This window comes from Camarhynchus parvulus, chromosome 14, assembly GCF_901933205.1.
Source record: "Camarhynchus parvulus chromosome 14, STF_HiC, whole genome shotgun sequence".
In the NCBI taxonomy this organism is placed as follows: Eukaryota; Metazoa; Chordata; class Aves; order Passeriformes; family Thraupidae; genus Camarhynchus; species Camarhynchus parvulus.
This window is the reverse complement of record NC_044584.1, coordinates 6,145,739-6,165,062: the sequence shown is the minus strand read 5'-3', so window position 1 is coordinate 6,165,062 and position 19,324 is coordinate 6,145,739. Positions and strand designations below refer to the sequence as shown.

At 53.6% G+C, this 19,324-nt stretch overlaps 2 protein-coding genes across 3 annotated transcripts; one reads left to right on the top strand and one right to left on the bottom strand.

Annotated features, from left to right (window-relative positions):
• The first annotated feature begins 3,888 nt into the window (after window positions 1-3,888).
• On the top strand, window positions 3,889-8,021 carry MED9 (mediator complex subunit 9). Its single transcript, XM_030958019.1, has 2 exons — window positions 3,889-4,037; window positions 7,235-8,021. Exons 1-2 carry the CDS (start codon window positions 3,901-3,903, stop codon window positions 7,449-7,451), a joined length of 354 nt encoding a protein of 117 aa, XP_030813879.1. The 5' UTR covers window positions 3,889-3,900; the 3' UTR covers window positions 7,452-8,021.
• A 1,521-nt stretch (window positions 8,022-9,542) lies between these two features.
• Window positions 9,543-11,324, bottom strand: RASD1 (ras related dexamethasone induced 1). 2 transcript variants are annotated; one of them, XM_030958202.1, is made up of 2 exons: window positions 10,945-11,324; window positions 9,543-10,726 (listed from the first exon to the last, which is right to left on the bottom strand). In XM_030958202.1, the coding sequence occupies exons 1-2, from the start codon at window positions 11,228-11,230 to the stop codon at window positions 10,176-10,178; spliced, it is 837 nt and encodes a 278-aa protein (XP_030814062.1). In that variant the 5' UTR covers window positions 11,231-11,324; the 3' UTR covers window positions 9,543-10,175. The 2 variants fall into 2 exon arrangements, with proteins under 2 accessions (XP_030814062.1, XP_030814063.1); XM_030958203.1 differs by having other exon boundaries at window positions 10,386-10,655; window positions 10,945-11,319.
• Between the last annotated feature and the right edge of the window lie 8,000 nt (window positions 11,325-19,324).

Sequence of the window (19,324 nt, the reverse complement as noted above, 5' to 3'; positions counted from 1 at the left end):
TTAGGGGATGATGACCCTCCTCCCATGGCAGCCCAGTTTCCCCAGCACCAGTGACTCCAGGAGGCATTGGGATGATGTGGATGTATTTGGTGCTGCTTCTTTAGATCTTAAATCTCAATGGCATCCAGGGCACAAGCAGCTCTGGGAGCATGTGGGAGTGCAAGGCTGAGTGTTTGGGGCAGCCAGACCTCCAGGGCCTAAACCCCTCTGGTAAAACATGGTTTCAAAGGATGAAGCTTGGCTTATGACCTGCCACTCCCATCAGCACCCCCGTGAGAAGACTGAGACACCAGGGCCTGAAATGATCCCAAGAGTCAAGACAGGGCAGAGCCCAAGACCAAATTCACATCTGGTCAAAATTAGGGAGATCTTAGCCACAAACCTGAGCAGTTGCAGGATCACAGCCATGACCTAACAAAAAGGTGCCCTGACCACAGCCAAGGGATGGAGCTGTAACTTCTCATTCCTATCACCCCCTCCCAGGTGGCCACAACACCTCCCTGACTGAGCAATGCAGACTATCCTGCCACGGCAGCTTAGCAAGACTGAAACAGAAAATTCATCTGATGGTGCAGTGCAGTAGCAGGAGGAAGAGATAAAGTTCAACCTGGTGATAGCCACATAGTAAAGCACGATAACAGAGCTGGTGGCAACAGCACAACAAGCTCCAGATGGTCCAACAGCAAGAAGTGGAGCCCAGTGAAATGTCAGACCATCAATATAAAAAACATCAAGTCATTGTAAGGAAATAGTGAAAGGCACAGAGTCACCTGGTGCTGAATTAAATAACTGGTGGTAAATACCTCAAAAGTTCCCTTTGGAAGAGGACAAGAGGTACAATCTGTACAGAAATGACAGGACAAGAAAGAATAACATTGGTACCATAAAGAAACAGGCAATAACAAAAGATACTCTGGATACGGATTATTTGATCAGCTGGGTTTTAGGATAATGGGTTAATGAAATGTCTGGGTGAGCAATGAATGTACACAGAAAATCAGATGGTTTGGAAACATTCACACATTTCAGACACTGCCTGTCCAGCAAATGAATTGCACAAAGAGCCACAATTAAATCAAGGAACAGGTCGATCATTTGCACTTCAGGTTTATTACCAAATCCAGGGGGAAATTATTCATTTCATTCATCACTAAGTGCCTTTGTTCCTGCTTTAGCTGCCTCACATGGTGTTTTCACAGGTTGCCCATTCAAACCTTTCTGCTGAGGAACTGATAGCGGGCGAAAAAATCTAGAATGAAAACTGTGAAACACCTTTGCTGTCCCCTGGACTTGCCACAAGACATGACAAGCCCCAAAGGACAGAGATAGGTCACCTGGGGCAGCTGGAGGAGCTGTTCTCACAAGGAAGAGAAGGAAAGAGGCAGGGACACACCACCGAGGTAAAGCTGTGTTCCAGCTCTTTGGGAACATGAGACTGCAAATAGAAATGGAAAGGCAAAAAGAAATGCTGATTGACAGCACTTTAGGTACTGAATGGTATCTGCATGTTGTCACCTGCTGGAACAACGGCCTGACTCAAACATCAGAGGCAGGCATCCAGCAACACAGCAATTATTGCTGCCCTCCTCCAGAAAGCCTAGGGGAGAATTAAAACCAGCACAGTACAGAGGGAAGTGTCCCCCACAGAGCCTGAATCAACTCCTGCTTTAGAAACAGCCCTTTAAAAGAGGCAGAAATGAACCATTCAGCCCCATCTGAAGGACACAGCATCCTGTGCCTCCTGCTTGGCTCAGTCAAGGGCCATAAATACCACCAGCCTTCCCACAGGGATCTGCTCAGCGGAACCTGGGCTCCCCCAGGCTCCTTTGCACATTCCAGCATCAGTTACTGAACCAGGATCTATTCCTGACAGTAGGAACAAAGTGAGCGATTGCATCTGCTATATTTAGAACAAACAGCCAATACCCCCCATTTAAATGGTTGCCAGCATTCTCATTAGATGTATAAATAGCCTCTGTTTGTTTTCAGAAAGAAATTGGTTTAAAAAAGAAAATTGCCTTCCCAGTCTTCCTCAGCCTATAACCATTGAGCAGGGAGGCCTATTTCAAATGAAAAATTAAATAATGCATTTTGTCTAAGCCAAACCAGGAAAAAAAGCTCTCTCAACTGTGGCTGGTATTATCCATGCTGTGGTGCTTTGTGTGGGTACACAGGTTTGAACACAAGGGCAGCACTTCACTGAAGCAAATTAAGACTGCTTGGTGCAGAGGGGCATCACTCTCCCTCTCCCAGCCTTGACCACTCACCATCCCGAGCCACCTCTTCCCCTGCAGGTCAGTCACACCAGAGCTCCATTTCTTCACAGAATCCCAGAATGGTTTGCGTTGGAAAGGACTTTAAAGATCACCTACTTCCAATCCGCTGCCATGGGCCACCTTCTGCTAGACCAACTTTCTTCAAACTTTGTTCAGCCTGGTTTTGGACACTTTCAGGGATGGGGCAGCCACAGCTTCTCTGGACAACCTGTGCCAGGGCCTCACCCTCAGAGGGAAGAATTCCTTCCCAATATCCCAGGTAACTCTGCCCTCTGGAATGGAAGCCGTTCCCCCTTGTCGTTCCTCTCCAGCTCTCTTGGAGCCCCTTTAGGCAGTGGAAGGGGCTCTGAGGTCTCCCCAGAGCCTTCTCTTCTCCAGGCTGAGTACCCCCAGCTCTCTCAGCCTTCTCCCCCTTCTTCTCCCTTTCACAGGAGTCCCAGTCCTGACATCACACTTCTGTTCTTCCTCCAGATTCCTCCAGTCTCCAGCCCAGGCTCTCATCCAACACTCCAGCTTGCTTTCCCTCCAACTGATGCTGGCCATGCTTCCTCCCTTGAGCAGAAAGTCTGGTCCCACATAAACATCTGTCCTTAAGGCATTTCAAGGATCACATCCCCATCATTCAGCCTATATCATCCCCATTTGCATTAAAGTCAAACTGAGGACTCCAAATAAAAAAATACGTTGAAAAGCTGGGATATAAGAGACAGCAAAACTCTGCTGTGGTTATTTACACAGAATAATGCAATTTCCCCCTCAGATTTGGCTTGAAAGAGAGGGATGTATAGAGACTTGGGACACCAATCCAAATATGCTGAGGGGCTGGGAGGCACAGCCAGCCCACAGGTAGCTCCTGGGACTGCTGTGTGGTTCCTGGGATGCCTGGATGGTTCCTGGGACCTCTGGGTGGTTCGAGTGGTCCCTGAACGGCTCCTGGGACACCTGGATGGTTCCTGGCACCCCTTCTCCTCACCCTGCCTTGGGGTGCAGGATTCCACAATCTCTCCTTCCTCCAATCCCCCAGCTCCTGTGTGGGGCTCGGGTGGGAGGTGGGATCATTGTGGGGGCATAATAATGGGGGGATCCCTGGGGATCGCAGGGGGATCACTGAGGGGTGCAGGAGAATCACTGGGGGGTGTAGGGGGAAGCAATAGGGGGGCACAGGGATGATCACTGAGGGATCTCAGGGGGATCACTGGGACACAGGCGGGATCACTGTGAAGGCACTTAGAGGGTTATCACTGGGCGTTTCGGGGGGATCACTGCAAGTTTCAGGGGGATCACTGCGGGTCTCTGGGGGATCACTGGAGGTTTCAGGAGGGATCACTGAGGGTCTCTGGGGAATCGCTGAGGATCTCAGGGGAATCACTGGCGCGGTGCAGGGGGATCACTGGTGCACAGGCAGGATTACTGTGGAGGCCTTTAGGGGGGAATCACTGGAGGTTTCAGGGCGATCTCTGGGGTCCCAGCGGGATCACAGTGCGGATACAGGGCACAGCCCCACTCCCCAACCCCGACCGCCGCCCGGCCCGGCTCCAGCTCCGTGAGCGCCGCGGTGGCGGCTCCGCTGCCGTGAGGCGGAGCCAGGCCGGGCCCGCCCCGCTCCGTCACTGCCGGGCCCGCCATGGCGTCCGGGCCCGCGGGCCGCGCCGCTGAGGAGCAGCCGCCGCCGGAGCCGCCCGCCGAGCAGAAGCCGCCGCCGCTGCCGCCCGCGCAGGAGGAGTTCTCCTTCCTGCCGCTCGTCCACGACATCATCAAATGGTAACGGCGGGCACGGCCACCGCCGCCCCCCGCCCCGCCGGGAGCCGCGGCCCTGCCACAGCCGCACCGCTCGGACGGTGCTGCCTCACACCGGAGCTCTCGGGGGCCTGCGTGAGGAGCGGGGCTAAGGGGCCCTCGCCGGTGATGTTGTCCCAGTCATAGCATCCGCGGGGATGCCCTGGATAGGGAGTGAGGCAGTGGGATGCCCCCTCTAGTGATGCTCACCCGGCTCCCGGCATCGCCAGGATGCTCTGGATGGCGAGCAGGGCAATGGGGTTTCCTCTAAGTTGTTTTTTCATCCTTAGCATCCTCACAGTGCCTTGAACAGGAAGCTGAGCTGTTGGATCCTCCCTGAAGTGATGCTCTCCCAGCCTCACTTCCCCAGGATGCCCTGAAGAAGTAGTAGGGCAAGGGAGTCACCGTTCTAGTGATGCTCTCCACCTTCCCAGCATCTCCTTTGCCCTTTTTATCTCAGCTGGAGTTCCTGGGAAAAGTGTTGGAGGGAGCTGGTGCAGCCTCAAGCACATCTGCACTCTGAGTCCTACCTGGGTGGTGTCAGGGTCACCTGAGCAGTGCAGGTGCTCCCATGGCCCAGGTACACTGCCCCACCACTAACCCCAGCGCAGGAGCACTGTGTGTCCGCTGGGTTATTGCTCCAGAGAACTCTACTCTTTGCTGATAACAGCCTCAGGAAGCGCAGGCAGTGCGTCAGGCATGCAGCCCATTTCTGGGAAGTTGTAAAAAGGGGGATGGCTTCCTCGGTGGGACATACACTGTTCTTTTCCCAGCTCAAGATAAGCACTGTACAGGTGAAAGGTGCTGGTACAAGAGTCCTGAGAACTGATGTGTTTCTGGGCCAGGATAACCCCTCCAGAGATGCTCATCTGAATTCCCAGAAAGGGGATGTCTCAGCCATGGAAATCCATCCAGGCAGGCTCTGTGCTCTCACCTGGGCAGGGTGAGGCAGTGGGCATGGGAAGCATGAATTGCTTTCTTCCTGCCCTCTCCCTGTGCATTCATTGAGGAGTTCTGCAGCCCAAGCAGCCCAGTCCAGAATGGGCAGACACACCAGTCCAGAATGGGCATGAGAACACAAACACTGTAATTTCACTCAGTCTCCCCACTGTGCTAGCTGTAGGCCATCCAGTTCCCCCCTGACCTTGATTCTCTCTGATCTGTGCAGACCACAGAGTGAGGCTAAATCCCCTGCCAGGTGTGTGCCTGTACATCACCAGAGTGGGCAGTAGCCACGGGCTGAGACCTCCCAGGCTGTGATGTGTCACTGATCAGGTTGTAGTGACTCACAGATGACAGTCCCAGGGATATCTTGTGCCCTGTCCCACCGAGCCACCCACTCCTGCTGCCCAGCTACCTCCCTTGGCTTTGTGTGTGGCGTTTCCTGGGCGGCCCGAGCCAACAGTGTGGCAGAAAGGTGGCACCAGGGTGGCCAGCGGTGGGATGCTGTGCCTCCTGTCCCTGACAGATGGCAAACGGGCTGTCCTCTAACATTGCCTCGAGTGGCAGAGCCCAGCCCTGCTGTTCTGACACTGACTCAGCTGTGAGGACACATCTCCAAGGTGACTCTGTGCTCCGGAGTGAGGATGTATCGCGTAAATTTGCTGACATTCAAGGATGGGTGCTGCTTCCTGTTGTTTGGGTCTGGAGAAAGTTTTCCTAAACAGAGTCTGCTGATGTTTTCAGCCTTGTACAGTCAGCGGCATCACTGCTGAGGTCCCTCTGTGTGGCTCTACCAATGGTGGGTTGTGCTGGTGTGGTGAAGGACACTGTGCCTGAGGGCAGGTTTTGTGCCCAGTGTATCAGCACAGGCTGTGTTGAATCCTGTGCTAGTGCAGGCAGCTGCAGGCTCTTCCCACACCTTCTCACTCCTACCTCTCCACGAATTGCTTTGGTGGCTTGAAAACTACCCATCAGGAAGAAACAACCCCACCAACCCTGAAATATTTACCCCTTTGGATAAACCAGGCAACAGGCAGCTGTCAGTTCTCTTTGAGTGGGGAAGGAGATGGGATGTGGGGAGGACATCCCTGTCAAAGCCAGCCTGCAGCTGTGATGGATGAAAGGCAGCGTCACCCCTTCCTTCCCCAGATGTGCCATGGGGTTGGTTGTGTGTCTGTTTCTGTATTTTTCCACTGCCAACCTGGCCCTGAGTGCCTGCATAATGGGGAGACATTATAGTACCAGCTGCAGTTTTATTTAGAAGGGAATAATGAATATTTTGTTCCAACAGGCTTTTGAAACAAGCGGCCGCCATCTGCTTAAAAGTTTTGCTCTCAGCCATGTCACGATTCCCCAAAGTTATAATCGAGCACCTCTCTGCCCTGGTCATGCCAAGCAGATTTATTTTTAGGTCTGGCTATTGAACAGGCTCCCAGTTTTTCAAAGACCATTAGAATCCTGCTCTCCCTGTTAACAGGCAGCCTGGAAGCAGGGACTTGCTTTTGCCTGGAATCAGTAAAACTTCTTGCTGGTGCTAACAAAGCTGAGTCAGATACTAATGAGGGTTCAAGGGCAGACGCTGCCTCAGACAACACTGAGCCTTGAAAAGCACAGAGCTGGCTGCAGAGCCAGTTCTGCTGCTCTTAAAAAAAACACCCCAAACCAACCCAAAAAAACCCCCCCGCTTCTCTTTTTATTAAGTATTAATCCCCAGAGACTCATTTTAAAGCTCCCAAGTACCATTTTCTCTGCCTTTGGACACTCTCTGACACTTTGGGGAACAGTTTCTGTTTTCTGCTGTTGAGCTGTTTGGCTGCATTGATTTTTTTGTATTATAGCAGCAACAGGTCACAGGTGAGACTGAGATCTTTTTTTCCAGGTGACTACACACAACACATATGCAATCTTACCTTCCCCAAAGAGAGGTACAGGAGTTCAGAGGGAGAATTTAGCTTGCTCCAGGGTGATGTTTGAAAGCTACAGAGCAGCTCCTAACCTGATTAATGCATCCTGAGGTGACTGGATTGTGTGCTGGAAATTTGCAGGATACCAGGTTGCCCCATAGCTACCCAGTCTATATCAATCTGTGTCATTTTATTGGGATAGATGAATCAGGAGTGTGTACCTAGATACCAAGAGCAATTTTCCCAGTGAATTCCAATTTAAACCCTGGTTGCATTGGAAATTGCAGCGTTTTCAATAAGAGAATTCACAGTGTCTTGATTTTCTCTCCTCTGCAGCATGGACAAGGACAGCCAGGATGTTCACCAGGTACTGAATGAGCTCAAGAACAAGTTCCAGGAGATGAGGAAACTGATCAGCTCCATGCCTGGCATCGGGGTGAGCCCAGAGCAGCAGCAGCAGCAGCTGCAGAACCTGCGGGAGCAGGTCCGGACCAAGAACGAGCTGCTGCAGAAGTACAAGAGCCTTTGCATGTTTGAAATCCCCAAGGAGTAGGAAAGACACAGCTCCACTCTCTGGGTCTGAGATACCTCCTGTGCAGGCTGAACAGGGTGGCGGAAGTTGACATTTCTTTCTTTAGGTTTTGTGGTTACAGGGCTGTGACGTTGTGCCTTGTGTGGACCATGGGTGTGTGACACTGGGCCAGGACACCGTGTGCTCTCCTGGGAGGATGGCAGCAGCACCCTCCCTTGATCAGCTGCTGGACTGTGCACTTATATATATCCCATCTCCTGTTTTCTATCAGGGTGGGGTTCTTCTTTTTTACATTTAAACAAGCAGGAGACATTTTGCTTTCTCCTCACTAAGGGTCAAAGTACCTGCTGGTGAAAAAAGGGGCATTTCTGCAATTTTTTTTTTTATTTAAAAATGGCCAAACATCAAAAGGGAACATAAGAGGGAAGCATGAACTGTTTGGCCCTGCCCCTGGAAAAGAGTCTCTGGTACACTTTCCATTCCCTGTGTGTTGGAAGAGGAATGATTACTTCAGTTACTTCTGTATTTCTCTTTTTAAACAATTGGTGGTTGTGTCTGAGATGAGTCAAATAAAGATTTATAAGTTCCAAACTGCCCTTCTTGTGTGTTCACTGAGTGGATGTGGGCGGAGCAGGGGCAGGATGTTGGCAGCACATGGGATCCTGGGCCCAGCTCCAATGTCTTTCCCTCATAAAACAGAGGAAGGGCAAGAATCAAAACAAAGGGCATAAATGATAAAAACTTTTAGTTATTCCATATAAAGTCAGGCTCAACAGGACAGGTAAGTTCCACATCCAGGGGCTTCCCACAACCACAAACATTTGAGCAGCTGGAACAGGTAATTCTGCTCAGTGGGATGGCTGCAACTCACCTGTAGCTCAGAGATTTACTCTGTCCCCACTGAGATACTGTACTAGCACTTTCTTTGGGAAGGTGCCAGTGAGTAAACTCTGAGTAAAGCAGAACACTGAGATAAACAAAGCACAATGTACACATTTTTTTATTACTGAAATTGCCTTTCCATCAGCTATTGCCTGTCTCAGCTCAATAAATTCCTGTGTCTCATGCCTGGACGATGTTTTCCATTCTTTTGCCAGTTGCTGTTCCTGTGAAATCAGGCATAGGCAGAGCTGGAAGAAACAACTTGTTGCCAAAGAAATGTCTGGCACTTAGCTCAGGAGCAAGTTAACTCTGTAAACTTGAATCCAAGTTTCAAGTGAAACTGAGAGGGTTTGCTTTGAGATGGTTTCCTTTGCAGCCTCACTCCCCCACCGTTGTTTTGTGGCTTCAATATGATTTTTTTTGCCATTAATATGTACTAAACACAAATTTGTGCTGCTGCGTGAGGGGGAAGCAGAGGTTGAAAATGAGCTTTCTTTGAAAAGTGCTCCTGTTTCCCTTTCACTTCTAGCAATGATTACTGCAACTTGTTATTGGGAAGAGATTAAAAACCATCAGATGTAAAGGTGACCTTTCGAGCAAAGTACTTCCTTTACTCATATTGCAGAGTAAAAACAATATCCCAGCTGGGGTGCCAATGAATAAGTCTGTGTTGACATCATTAAAGTGTGCTTAGTTAATCGGCAAGGAGCATGAAACACAATCAGCTCTTTGGGAGAGAGTGATGTCAGTCTGCTGGGTGACTGCAGGCAGTGACATGCCATGCCTGGTGTGTCGTGGGGCTGGCAGCACCGTCACTCTCGGCGTAGAGGAGTGAGGAAAGAGTGCTGGCTCAGTGACCCCTGGCAGTGAGCAACTCCCTGCCTGGCCCCTCGTTACCCTGTGTGGCAAAACCCGGCGGCTTGCAGAGGCTTGCAGAGGCGGGAACCTTTGCTCTGGGAGTCGGAGAAAATGGGGCAATACAGGGCTGCAGTGACAGGCTGGTTTTGTCACCTCGGAGCTCAGGCCTTTTGTTGAGCAGGATTCGCTATGGGATAGGGCAAGGAAGCAAAGGCAAACCCACAGAGTGTAATTTTTAAAAAGATTTTATTAATTTGTAGAAAAAATAAAACATCAAGTTTCACCCACGGTAGAAACACTTGAAGATTTTTTTTTTGTTCATGTCAATGACAAACAATACCTACATAAAGTGCCTATTATTTTATTTTGTAAAACCCTTCCTGCTCCCCCCACCCTCCCCAAATCTTGCAAATCAAACAAGACAAATGTAAACAAGAGTCAGTTTTTTGGTCCATCGGGGCTGTAACTCTGCAATGTCTTTGCAACAGGTTTGGAGTGTCTTCTGCATGTGTTTTGCAGACACAGATGAACACACAACACAGAGCCAGAGTCCGTGCACAGCTTCTCAAGTTGGAAAAAAAAAAAACAACCAAGAACCAACCCCAAAGCTCCAGGCAGATGCTGACCAGGCCCCTGCCCTCCCTCGCGAAGGCAGTGCCTGAGGCTGGGTGGTTTGGGAGGGAAAGGAACACCAAGGTCTGTGCCCTCCACACTCACCCTCCCACCTGGCTGCCCAGCAGCTCATCCTTTCCCTGTCTCTCTGCCCAGAGGAGGAGGCTGTTCCCAGTGACATCCCCTCCTGCCCTCCGAAACCTCCCCCTTCGCATCCCTCGCTCCCAAAATGCGCCCCCGGGGAGGGAGATGATGAAAGCGGGAGGAGGGAGGCTGGGGGAGAGGCGACGCCCTCTCTGCCCGGCTGGGCATCTGCCCAAAGTCAATTCGGAAACGAGCATCTTTCCCCCCTCCTTTCCTTCCTTCCTTCTTTCCCGTGGCTAGCGGGGGCTCCTAGCTGATCACGCAGCGATCCTTCTCCTTGCCGTGCCCGCCGCCGATGGCTTTCTCCCGGATGTACATGAGGTCGCTGTGCACGCTGGGCCGCCGGGCGAAGGGGGCCACGATGCCGTACGCCTCCTCCGTGCCGCCCCGGCCGCCCTCCTTCAGCAGCTTTTTGCCTTTCAGCGCCTTCTTGTGCAGGATGTCGCAGTACTGGACCGAGACCTTGCGGTGCAGGTCGGGGCTCATCTCGCTGGGCAGCTTGGCCATGGCGAAGAGCGCCTGGAACATCTGGTCCAGGCTGCTGTTCCTCTTGGCTGAGATCTCGAAGTAGGCACATTTTTTGGGGTCCCCTCCCACCAGCTGCTCAATCTCCCGGGGCTGCACCTCCCGGTAAAAGTCCCGGTCGCCCTTGTTGCCGCAGATGACCAGGGGCACCTCGATGTTCTCCTTGGTTTTGTTCTTCAGGCACGACTTGGTCTCCAGGATTTGCTGCTTCAGGCGCTGCACCTCCTCAAAGGAGTCTCGGTTGTCCAGGCTGAACACGAGGATGAAAACGTCTCCTGAGGACAAAGAGGGAACGTGAGATGGTTGCAGGGATGGGGATGCAGAGAGACCCATTCCTAAGCCAAATACAGGCTTGGAGAAAGAAGGACCAGGCAGCACCACGAAGAGCTGCCCAACCACTTGAACACACAAAATTGTACCTCCCTCCTCCCAGGACTGCAAAACCATCCCCAAACTGAGCAGGAATCTGCCAGAGGGACCTCCTGACAAGTACCTGTGAGGATGGAGAGGCGGCGCATGGCTGGGAAGGGGTGGTTGCCCGACGTGTCCAGGATGTCGAGCTGGTACACCTCACCACGGATGCTGTAGAACTTGCGGTGGAAGTCCTCGATGGTGGGCGTGTACTGCTCCTCGAAGCGGCCGGTGAGGAAGCGCGAGACGATGGCCGTCTTGCCCACCTTGGAGGAGCCCAGGATGACCATGCGGTAGCAGTTCTTGGCGGGGATGCTCAGCTCGGCCTCGCTGGGACACATCTTCTTGATCATCGCTGCCAGTTTCATTGACGCCGGCAAAAGTGCAGCTTGCGCCGAGAAGGAGACGAGGAGGAGGAGGAAGGCTCTGCCTGCCCGGCTGCTCAGCCCCTCTTCCCTCTCAGGAAGGGTCGGTGTGAGCTCTGCACGGCGGCCGCCGCGTTATATGGAGCCGGCAGCGACCGCCCCTCGGCGCGTCACGGCCCGGGGCGGCGGCGGCTGAGTCAGCGCCCGGCTCCGCGCCCGGCCCGGCCCGCGCCCCCCGCCGGGCTCGGGGCTGCGCGCACCGCTCCCGTTCGCAGCCCCGTTCGCGTTCCTGGGGCTCGCTTGCCTGGTCCCGTTCGCAGCCCGGTTGGGGCTCCGGGTGCTTGGCAGCCCCGTCCCGTTCGCAGCCCCGTTCGCGCTCCCGCTGCTGCGCCGCGCGGTCCCGGTCCCATCCCGGTTCGCACTCCCGGGGGTGCACAGGCAGATCCCGTCCCCATCCCGGTTTGCGCTCCCGGAGATTTACAGCTCGGTCCCGTTCGCAGCCCGGTTGGAACTCTGGTTCTTCGAACTCCCGCTCGCACTCCCGGTCCCTTTCACAGTCCCGTTTGCAAACAGATCTCTTTGAATCTCAGTACGGGGTCCCTGTGCTTTGTACCCGTCCCGTTCTCAGCCCGGTGCGGGCTCCCGGCGCCCCGCAGCCGGCTCGGGGCTCCCGGGGCTCGGGGAGTGGGGTGACCCCGAGCTGCAGGAACCGGGGGCGGGGGGTGCAGAGGGTCCCACGCCACTCCCTGCCGTGATTTTGCTCCGCTTTACACTTGCCCGGTGCAAACGGGAGAAAGGTCCTTTCTGTGCGAGCTCCGGTGCGCGGGGCCGGGAGCAGAGAGAAGTCTCGGTCCCAGCGGGGGCTGCAGCGCGGGCTGGGGGCTGCGCGGTGACACCATGACGGAAGCTCTTAGGACGGCGGCTTCCCTTAACCCCGACCTCGACCCTGATTCAGGTCCGAGTTCCTGTCCCGATCCCGGTCCCGATTCCGCTCCCGGTCCCGGTGCCGGGCGCCGAGCGGTGCCGCTGCAGCGCCGGTTCTGCCCGCTAGGGGACAGGCGAGAGTCCGGCCGGCGGCAGCGCGGGCAGGGCCGGGAATGGGAAATGGGAACGGGATTGGGAAATGGGAATGGGAAATGGGAAATAATGGGAAATGGGAAATGGGAAATGGGAAATGGGAAATGGGAAATGGGAGTGGAAATGGGAATGGGAATGGGAATGGGAATGGGAAATGGGAAATGGGAAATGGGAGTGGAAATGGGAATGGGATTGGGAATGGGAACGGGAATGGGATTGGGAATGGGAATGAGAAATGGGAATGGGATTGGGAATGGGAATGGGAAATGAGAATGGGAATGGGAAATGGGAATGGGAATGGGAAATGGGAGTGGGAATGGGAACGGGAATAGGAAATGGGATTGGGAATGGGAAATGGGAATGGGAACGGGAATGGGAACGGGAATGGGAATGGGAGCAGTGCTGTACTGGGGGAACTGGGAATGGTCAGCCTGGGGAATAGAAGGTTCCAGGGAGACCTTAAAATCCCTTCCAGTGCCTAAAGGAGCTCCAGGAGAGATGGAGAGGGGCTTTGGACAAGGGCTGGAGGGACAGGACAAGGGGGAATGGCTTCATGCTGACAGATGGCAGAATTAGATGGGATATTGGGAAGAAATCGTTCCCTCTGAGGGTGGTGAGGCACTGGAATAGGTTGCCCAGAGTGGCTGCACCCCTCGCTGGAAGTGTCCAAGGCCAGGTAGGACAGGACTTGGAGCAATCTTGTTTAGCAGAAGGTGCCCTTGCCCATGGCAGGGGGTGGTACAAGATGAGCTTTAACGTCCTTCTAACCCTGCCTGTTCTCTGATAAAAATAAAATATTTTAAAAATATATATTAAAAAACCCAACTTACAAAAAAAAATCTTGGAAAAGGTGATGAGAGAGGGACCTCAGGGACAACCAGAACACACAGACTGGGCCAGAGCAGTGCCTTTCATCAGCACCACTTGGGAAATGGATGGTGCTGAGCTTCTCATCTCCCCTGAGCATGGTGTCACCCTTGGATATTAAGTTAAACACCCTCAGAAGGCTTACAGAGGGATTGTGGTTGTCTGTGGCTGTCTGGAAGCGAGCAGCAGCTCAAACAGCCCTGAGCAGCCCCGTCCCTGCCTGCAGGGAAACATCCTGCCTGGAGGCACAAGGACACTTGGAGGGGAGAAAGTGGGACAGTTTCCTGTGTTTATTCATCTGTGTGTGAGACAGCCAAGCAGTTTAACAGCCGAACACAAAGCCCAAATGTATCACCCCAAATAACAAAAAGATCATTTAATTGGAGCAGTTGATGGAAAACAACAGGGGGAATAGGAAGTGGCAACCTCTGGAGGACAGACAAATCGAATCTCTCGATCAGCATTTATTGCTGGCCGTACGACTATTAATAGAGTCAGGAACAGGTAAAAATAGCCTGCTTGAAACCTGCTCCTGCCTGACAGGGAAAAAAAAAATCCATTTGCTCCTTCTAAATAGTTCTTTGGGCAGAGCATGCCAGGAGACAGATGTGCACTGGGATCCTGTGGGCTTGGTGGGGTGGGACCAGAGCCAGGGAGCCCCTGACAGCAAGGACAGGGTGTCAGGGGCCTGGGGTGGGGGGAGAGGAGCTGCTGGTGCTGGGAGCTCTCAGAGAAGAGGTCGTGGGCACTGCCTGTGCCCTCCCAGAGCCCAGCTCCTCATGGAGTCACGCAGAGCCCGAGCAGGGAGCATTACACAGCATTAGCTGAGTCCTCCCAGGATCATCCAGAAACTCATCTCCTGTAGGAGCAAAGCCCATTTGCTGGGAGCCGCTGCCAGTGATTGATGATAAAGGATCCACCTCGCTGCAAGGCAAAGCCTTCCCACAGTTATGACTCTTTTACAAATCACCACCTATTTCTGACCTGACTGCAAATAGCCCAAGGCTTAAAGCAGAGGCAGGCAAAAGGGCATTTCCCCCACGGTTGCCAGAGTTTGTTCCTGCTATTTGTGGGATGTTTTGCTCCTTGCCTGGTTTTGGAGGATAGAATCTCTTTGATGCAGCAGCTCGGCACAGCCAGAGCCACAGGCAGGATGCTCTGCACGAACCCCAGCGACACCTTTAACAAACAACACACCAATCTGACGAACCCAGCGACACCTTTAACAGAATCACCTCCAGCACAGATCAATCCTTGTTTTCTTGCTATTTCCCTCCCTGTTTCCACCCTCCTCGGTTTACCAGCCACCTGCCAACCAGCAAAAGCCACCCTGTGTCCGCGAGCGAGTGGCTGAGGGAAGGAAATTCCACGAAAGTCACACAAACATCCCGGCGACAGAACACGAGGCTCCCCAGGGCCTGGCTTGGACGAGCTGTGCAGCAGCAGAACAGAGCTCACAGCAGCAGCACCACGGCAGAAATGTGGGAAGCAAAATGTTCCAGGAAGCAGGAGCGGCACCGGGGTGCCCAGCACAGGCACAGGCGAGTGGGGGATACTCGGAAAAGGACAATTACATCAGAACATGAGTTCGGTTTCTGAGTGTGCTGCGGAGCTGGGAAGGATCATCCCCCCGGGGCTGGGCTGGCCTCGGTTCACGGCCGGGTCCTGAGCAGTGAGACAGGACTGGGAGAGCACAGGCAGAGCCTGCAGCTGTCCCAGGCACGGAGAGGGGCACATCCCTCCTGAGCTGCTTCACATCCCACCAAGGGCCCATCCCCACTGCAGCAGCTCACAGCATTCCCAGCCTCTGGAGCAACCACGCACATGGAGCCAAGCCCAGCTCTCCTGGCTCCCCAGTTCCTGCTTTTCTCCCCCAGGACTGTCCTTTGGACAGGGCCCCTCTCCCTGGGGGCTGTGCAGCAAGCTGGGGTGCAGCTCCTTACCCTGCTCCCAAAGAACCAGCGGGCTGTGCATTCCCAGCAGCTGCTGGTGAACACCAGGGACTTGTGGGACCCCAAATCCTGCCCTGGCTGCTCCCAAGGGGTGGGAGAGGAGGGAATGGCCAGAGGAAGAGGAGAGCAGCTGGGGAGGGAAGGGAAGGGAGGCTTTAGCCATGGTTCTTGCTTGTCCCCCTGAGGAAAAGCATCTGATTAAATCAAGATGCAGAATCCAGGGTTGCTATTCATTCCCTATATTATTAGCTTGTCTCATTTTATTAAATCTCTTTAAGGCTTTTCAGAAGAAGCACGTAATTCCCAAAATATAATTTTTCCCAGATGAGATATGATGCAGAAGCTGCTCCTTCTCTGGGGAATGGGGGGTGGCTTTATTTGTTTCCCTCCCCCACCCCCTGCTTCTTTAGCAACACTTTTCATCTCTTGATTCCTTTTAGCACTTGGGATTCGATTAACAGAGAATCTGAAAGCCTGAGATGTCTCAAATCCCCAGTTCCTGGAGTCACCCAGGCAAGGAGTGGGAAGAGGTCCCTCGAGACACCATCCCTGTGCTCAGCACGGTGCAGCTCTGAGCCAGGAGCACCTGGAAATCCCCTGCTCCCAGTTTTTCCCCCTCCTTTCATCCCACAGGTCCTGCAACATCCTGCCAGCATGAACAAAGGTGTCTCCATGTCCTGGACGTGTCCCCAAACTCCAGCACCTCCTGCTCCCTTCCAAAGAGCAGAGTTTCCTTCAGCTCCTCTGGGATTAGGGAGAAATGTCACCTGTAACCAGAGACAGGCACCAACTGGGCTTGGGATACAAGGCACAGGGGAGAGGGGGGCTTGGCGACCCCAGAGGAGGCATTGCTGTGATTTCAGGAAGGCTCCCATGGAAATGGAGATGGATGGCAGGGCTGGCAGGGCAGGAATGAGAGCCCAGGATCAGGCAGCAGCTGGGTGGGCAGTGCCAGGCAGGAGCTGGCAGAGGGAGGGGCAGCAGTGCTGAGGGCTCAGAGCCTGGAGATGTTTCCTGTCAGGTCCCACATCAGCTCCCGAGGGATGGGGGGCTGCACAGGGATGGAGGGGTTGGGATTTGGGGAGTTGAGCTGGACAAAGGCTGAGCCCGTGGCCAAATCCAGGACCCTCGAGGCTCCCTCGAGGCTGAGCCTGGCCCTGACATCTTGCCAGGACTCTGGGGGCTCTGAGCCCTCCTGCACCCCTGGCTGGGAAAGGAGCTGTGCTCCATAAACAGCTCCTCCCGAGGAAAATGCACCATGGAAAAAGCAGCACATTCCTGCCATTCTTCTCCTTTGAAACACGATCCAAGGAGGATCCGGCTCACAGGGCTGTCTGGGGCGGCTTGTGAGAGTGAAAATTAAAGAAAACAGCCCCGGTAACTTGTCCTGTGCCTCATGGCAGGAGCTCTGTGCGTAAGGGCCCCCGGAGTGAGGGTGGAAATGGGCTGGGTTGGGCTGGATGAGCCCCCTCCAGCCTGTCCTGATGCCTGGCCCAGGGCGACAGTGGCCATGGGACGCTGCTGCTGCTGCTCTCCAGCACTTCAAAGCTTTCCCTGGACACCAGTGACACCTGTATCCCAGGTCCCTGAGCATGGAGCTGCCAGCAGAGCCCAGGCAGCTCAGCCCTGGGATGCCCATCCTGCCCATGGCATTTCTTTGGGCTCCAGCATTGGGGTTTCCCACATGGGAATAGTTTCCCATCAGGTTGTTCTCCCCATTGCTTTGTGAGCAATTAAAGTCCAGATTGTTTTCCCTACACAGCAGGGATAGAACAGGCTGGTTTATTCCCCTGCAAAGATAAATTCTGTCGTGTCCCCTGTCCACCTTCTCTGGATTAAGGGATCCCCAATAAAGCAGCACCCAAACTGCCCCCAAAGTTCATCTTTGCTTTTACATCAAATCCCAACCACTGGCATAAAAGCCAAGGTTCTGCCTCAGGGCTGGGATGGGTTTGGGAGCCCTCAGCAGAGCCCTGAGCCCCTCATCTCCTGCCACCTCCCCAAGCAGCCAAGGCACACACTCAGCAGGCAGGAGCGGGGTGGGAATAGAGAATTCCCAGCGCTGCCAGTGCCACACGTGCCGCCCTGATTGCACCACGTGTTTATTCTGTGTTTGTTTGCCACGGGTGTTTATTCTGTGTTTGTTTGCCACGTAAGGGCTGATGGCTGTCCCTGCCCTGGGGCAGGGCAGAGCAGCTTCCCTGGGCAGAGCAAACACGGGGTTACAGGCGGTCACAAAGGAGAGTGTCACCCTGGACTTTTAAGATTTTCTAGGCCTTCTAATATGGACATTCTTGTGGTGAACTTTTTCAGACACTTTCTGTAAATAACTGATTGTTTTGTCTTCTTTTATGGAGGGGAAGAAAGTTGATGGACTGTTGGTTTGACCAGTGTCATTAGAGAGGTGTCCCTATCACCCTCCAATCCGCTGTCACTTTTGGAAAACTATAAATGCTGGAGTCAGGGAAATTAACTTCCTCTTCCTTCCTTCACCTGAAGAACAGCGGTGTGCTTGCATTCTTTCGTGTCCGATAGTGACATGAGAGAATGGCCTTTGGAAATGTGTCCCTGCTCCTGGATGTCACCACCACCAGGGAAAGCACTGCAGGATGCAGCCTCCACCTCCCAAAGTTCCTGGATGAAGCATCCTGTGAGTGTGGAGCTGGCCCCGCATCCCTGTTGCTGGGGGGTTTATTGCAGAGATGATCCTCTCATCCCAAGGAATTGCCAGGTGCAGTTCCATGGAAGGGAGATGTGTGTGCGAGCCATGGAAACAACCACACAGAAAAAACCTCCATGGGGGTGGGCACAGAGGGTGTCTGGTGGGATGGGGGGAGCTGAGGCAGCACAGAGCAGTGACCTGGGTGACCCAGCTGTCCCTGCCAGGTAGGAGTTGAGATTTAACCAGTTTCTCCTTTCCTGGTGTTTGCTCTGGAGAAATATCCCAAACTTCAAAGGAAGTGTTATCTGTGGCGTCAGCACACAGCATCACGTGAAGCAATCCCCAAGGCTGCAAACAACCTCCCTGCCAAGCTCCAGAGGGCCCAGAAAGCCCCATCATGGATTTTGAAGGCACGAAAATGGCCCCATGACCCCATTTCCAGAGACCCCATTTGGTCCCTGCTGTCTCTGCAGAGCTGGATGCTCCTGCCTGTGCTGCTGCAGAGCTGGGGCTGCATCCAGCTGCTCCTGGGGGTCCCACAGGGCAGGTCTGTCCTTTGGAAGCAGCAATACTCACCTTCTGACCCTGGCCATGAGATCCACCCCTGCATCCATGCAGGATGTGTCCCAGCTGCAGACAGGGAGAGGGGAAAGAGCTGTGACACCCCTTTGTGCTCAGCCTGAAGGTTTCACCCCCTCCCTGTGCAATCTCCAATTCTTGGAAATATTAGGCAATTGGAGAGGAATCACTTTTTTTTTTCCTTATAACCAAGGAGAGTCCCCTAATTCCTTGTTGTTAAATACCATAAAACAACATAAATAATAATGGTGTCTCTGTGCTTCCCTCCCTGCAGCCCTGGGGAGCAGCACAGCAACACCTGGGACTGGTCCTGGCCAAGGCCACCCCGGCCCCAGGGAGAAAGGTGGGCTCAGACCCCATGAGATGGGCTGAAACATCAACTTCCAGCTCCCCACCTTCAGGGAACAGAGCAGGTGCCTCTAAAATATCAAACTCCAGCTTCATGGCAGCCAGAACCAGTTGAGTGAAGGCAGAGATGTTTAATCTGTGCTGGCTGCTGTGGGAAGAGCTGCTAAAACCAGGGATGTGTCTGGCACAGCCCCCAAAAAACCCTTGTGCTGGAAATGGCAGATGGAGGGGGAAGGAGCCTGTGCAGCCATCCCAGCATCAAATCCCTGTGCTCATGGGGTGCTGTGGGCATGGCATGGGAGCAGCTCCACCACTGGGGTTTATGGTGACAGACACACGGTTTAGGAGGCTGATACTGGCTGGGGAGGGGAATGGTACCACTGGGGTCCCTTCTGGCCTTGCAGAAGGGACTGGGAAAGGCACACATGGTCCCCAGACTGGGAATGAGACAGCACAAACACAGCCCTCGCTGTGCTCTCATCAGGAATAATTCTTCCCGTATGAGCACGTGCTTCTTCAGTAAATACTGATTTCACTTATCAACAAATCCAAGTTTATTGACATCAGAGACTTTGAGCCAGGACTGGCAACTCTGACATAAATTGTCTGAAT

Excerpts from the sequence above, each read along its gene's own strand:
- RASD1 (XM_030958202.1), bottom strand. The coding sequence starts at position 11,230 with ATGAAACTGGCAGCGATGATCAAGAAGATGTGTCCCAGCGAGGCCGAG. Across the intron at positions 10,727-10,944 it reads CCGCCTCTCCATCCTCACAG|GAGACGTTTTCATCCTCGTG; the intron begins GTACTTGTCAGG and ends CTTTGTCCTCAG.
- MED9 (XM_030958019.1), top strand. The coding sequence starts at position 3,901 with ATGGCGTCCGGGCCCGCGGGCCGCGCCGCTGAGGAGCAGCCGCCGCCG. Across the intron at positions 4,038-7,234 it reads GTCCACGACATCATCAAATG|CATGGACAAGGACAGCCAGG; the intron begins GTAACGGCGGGC and ends TCTCCTCTGCAG.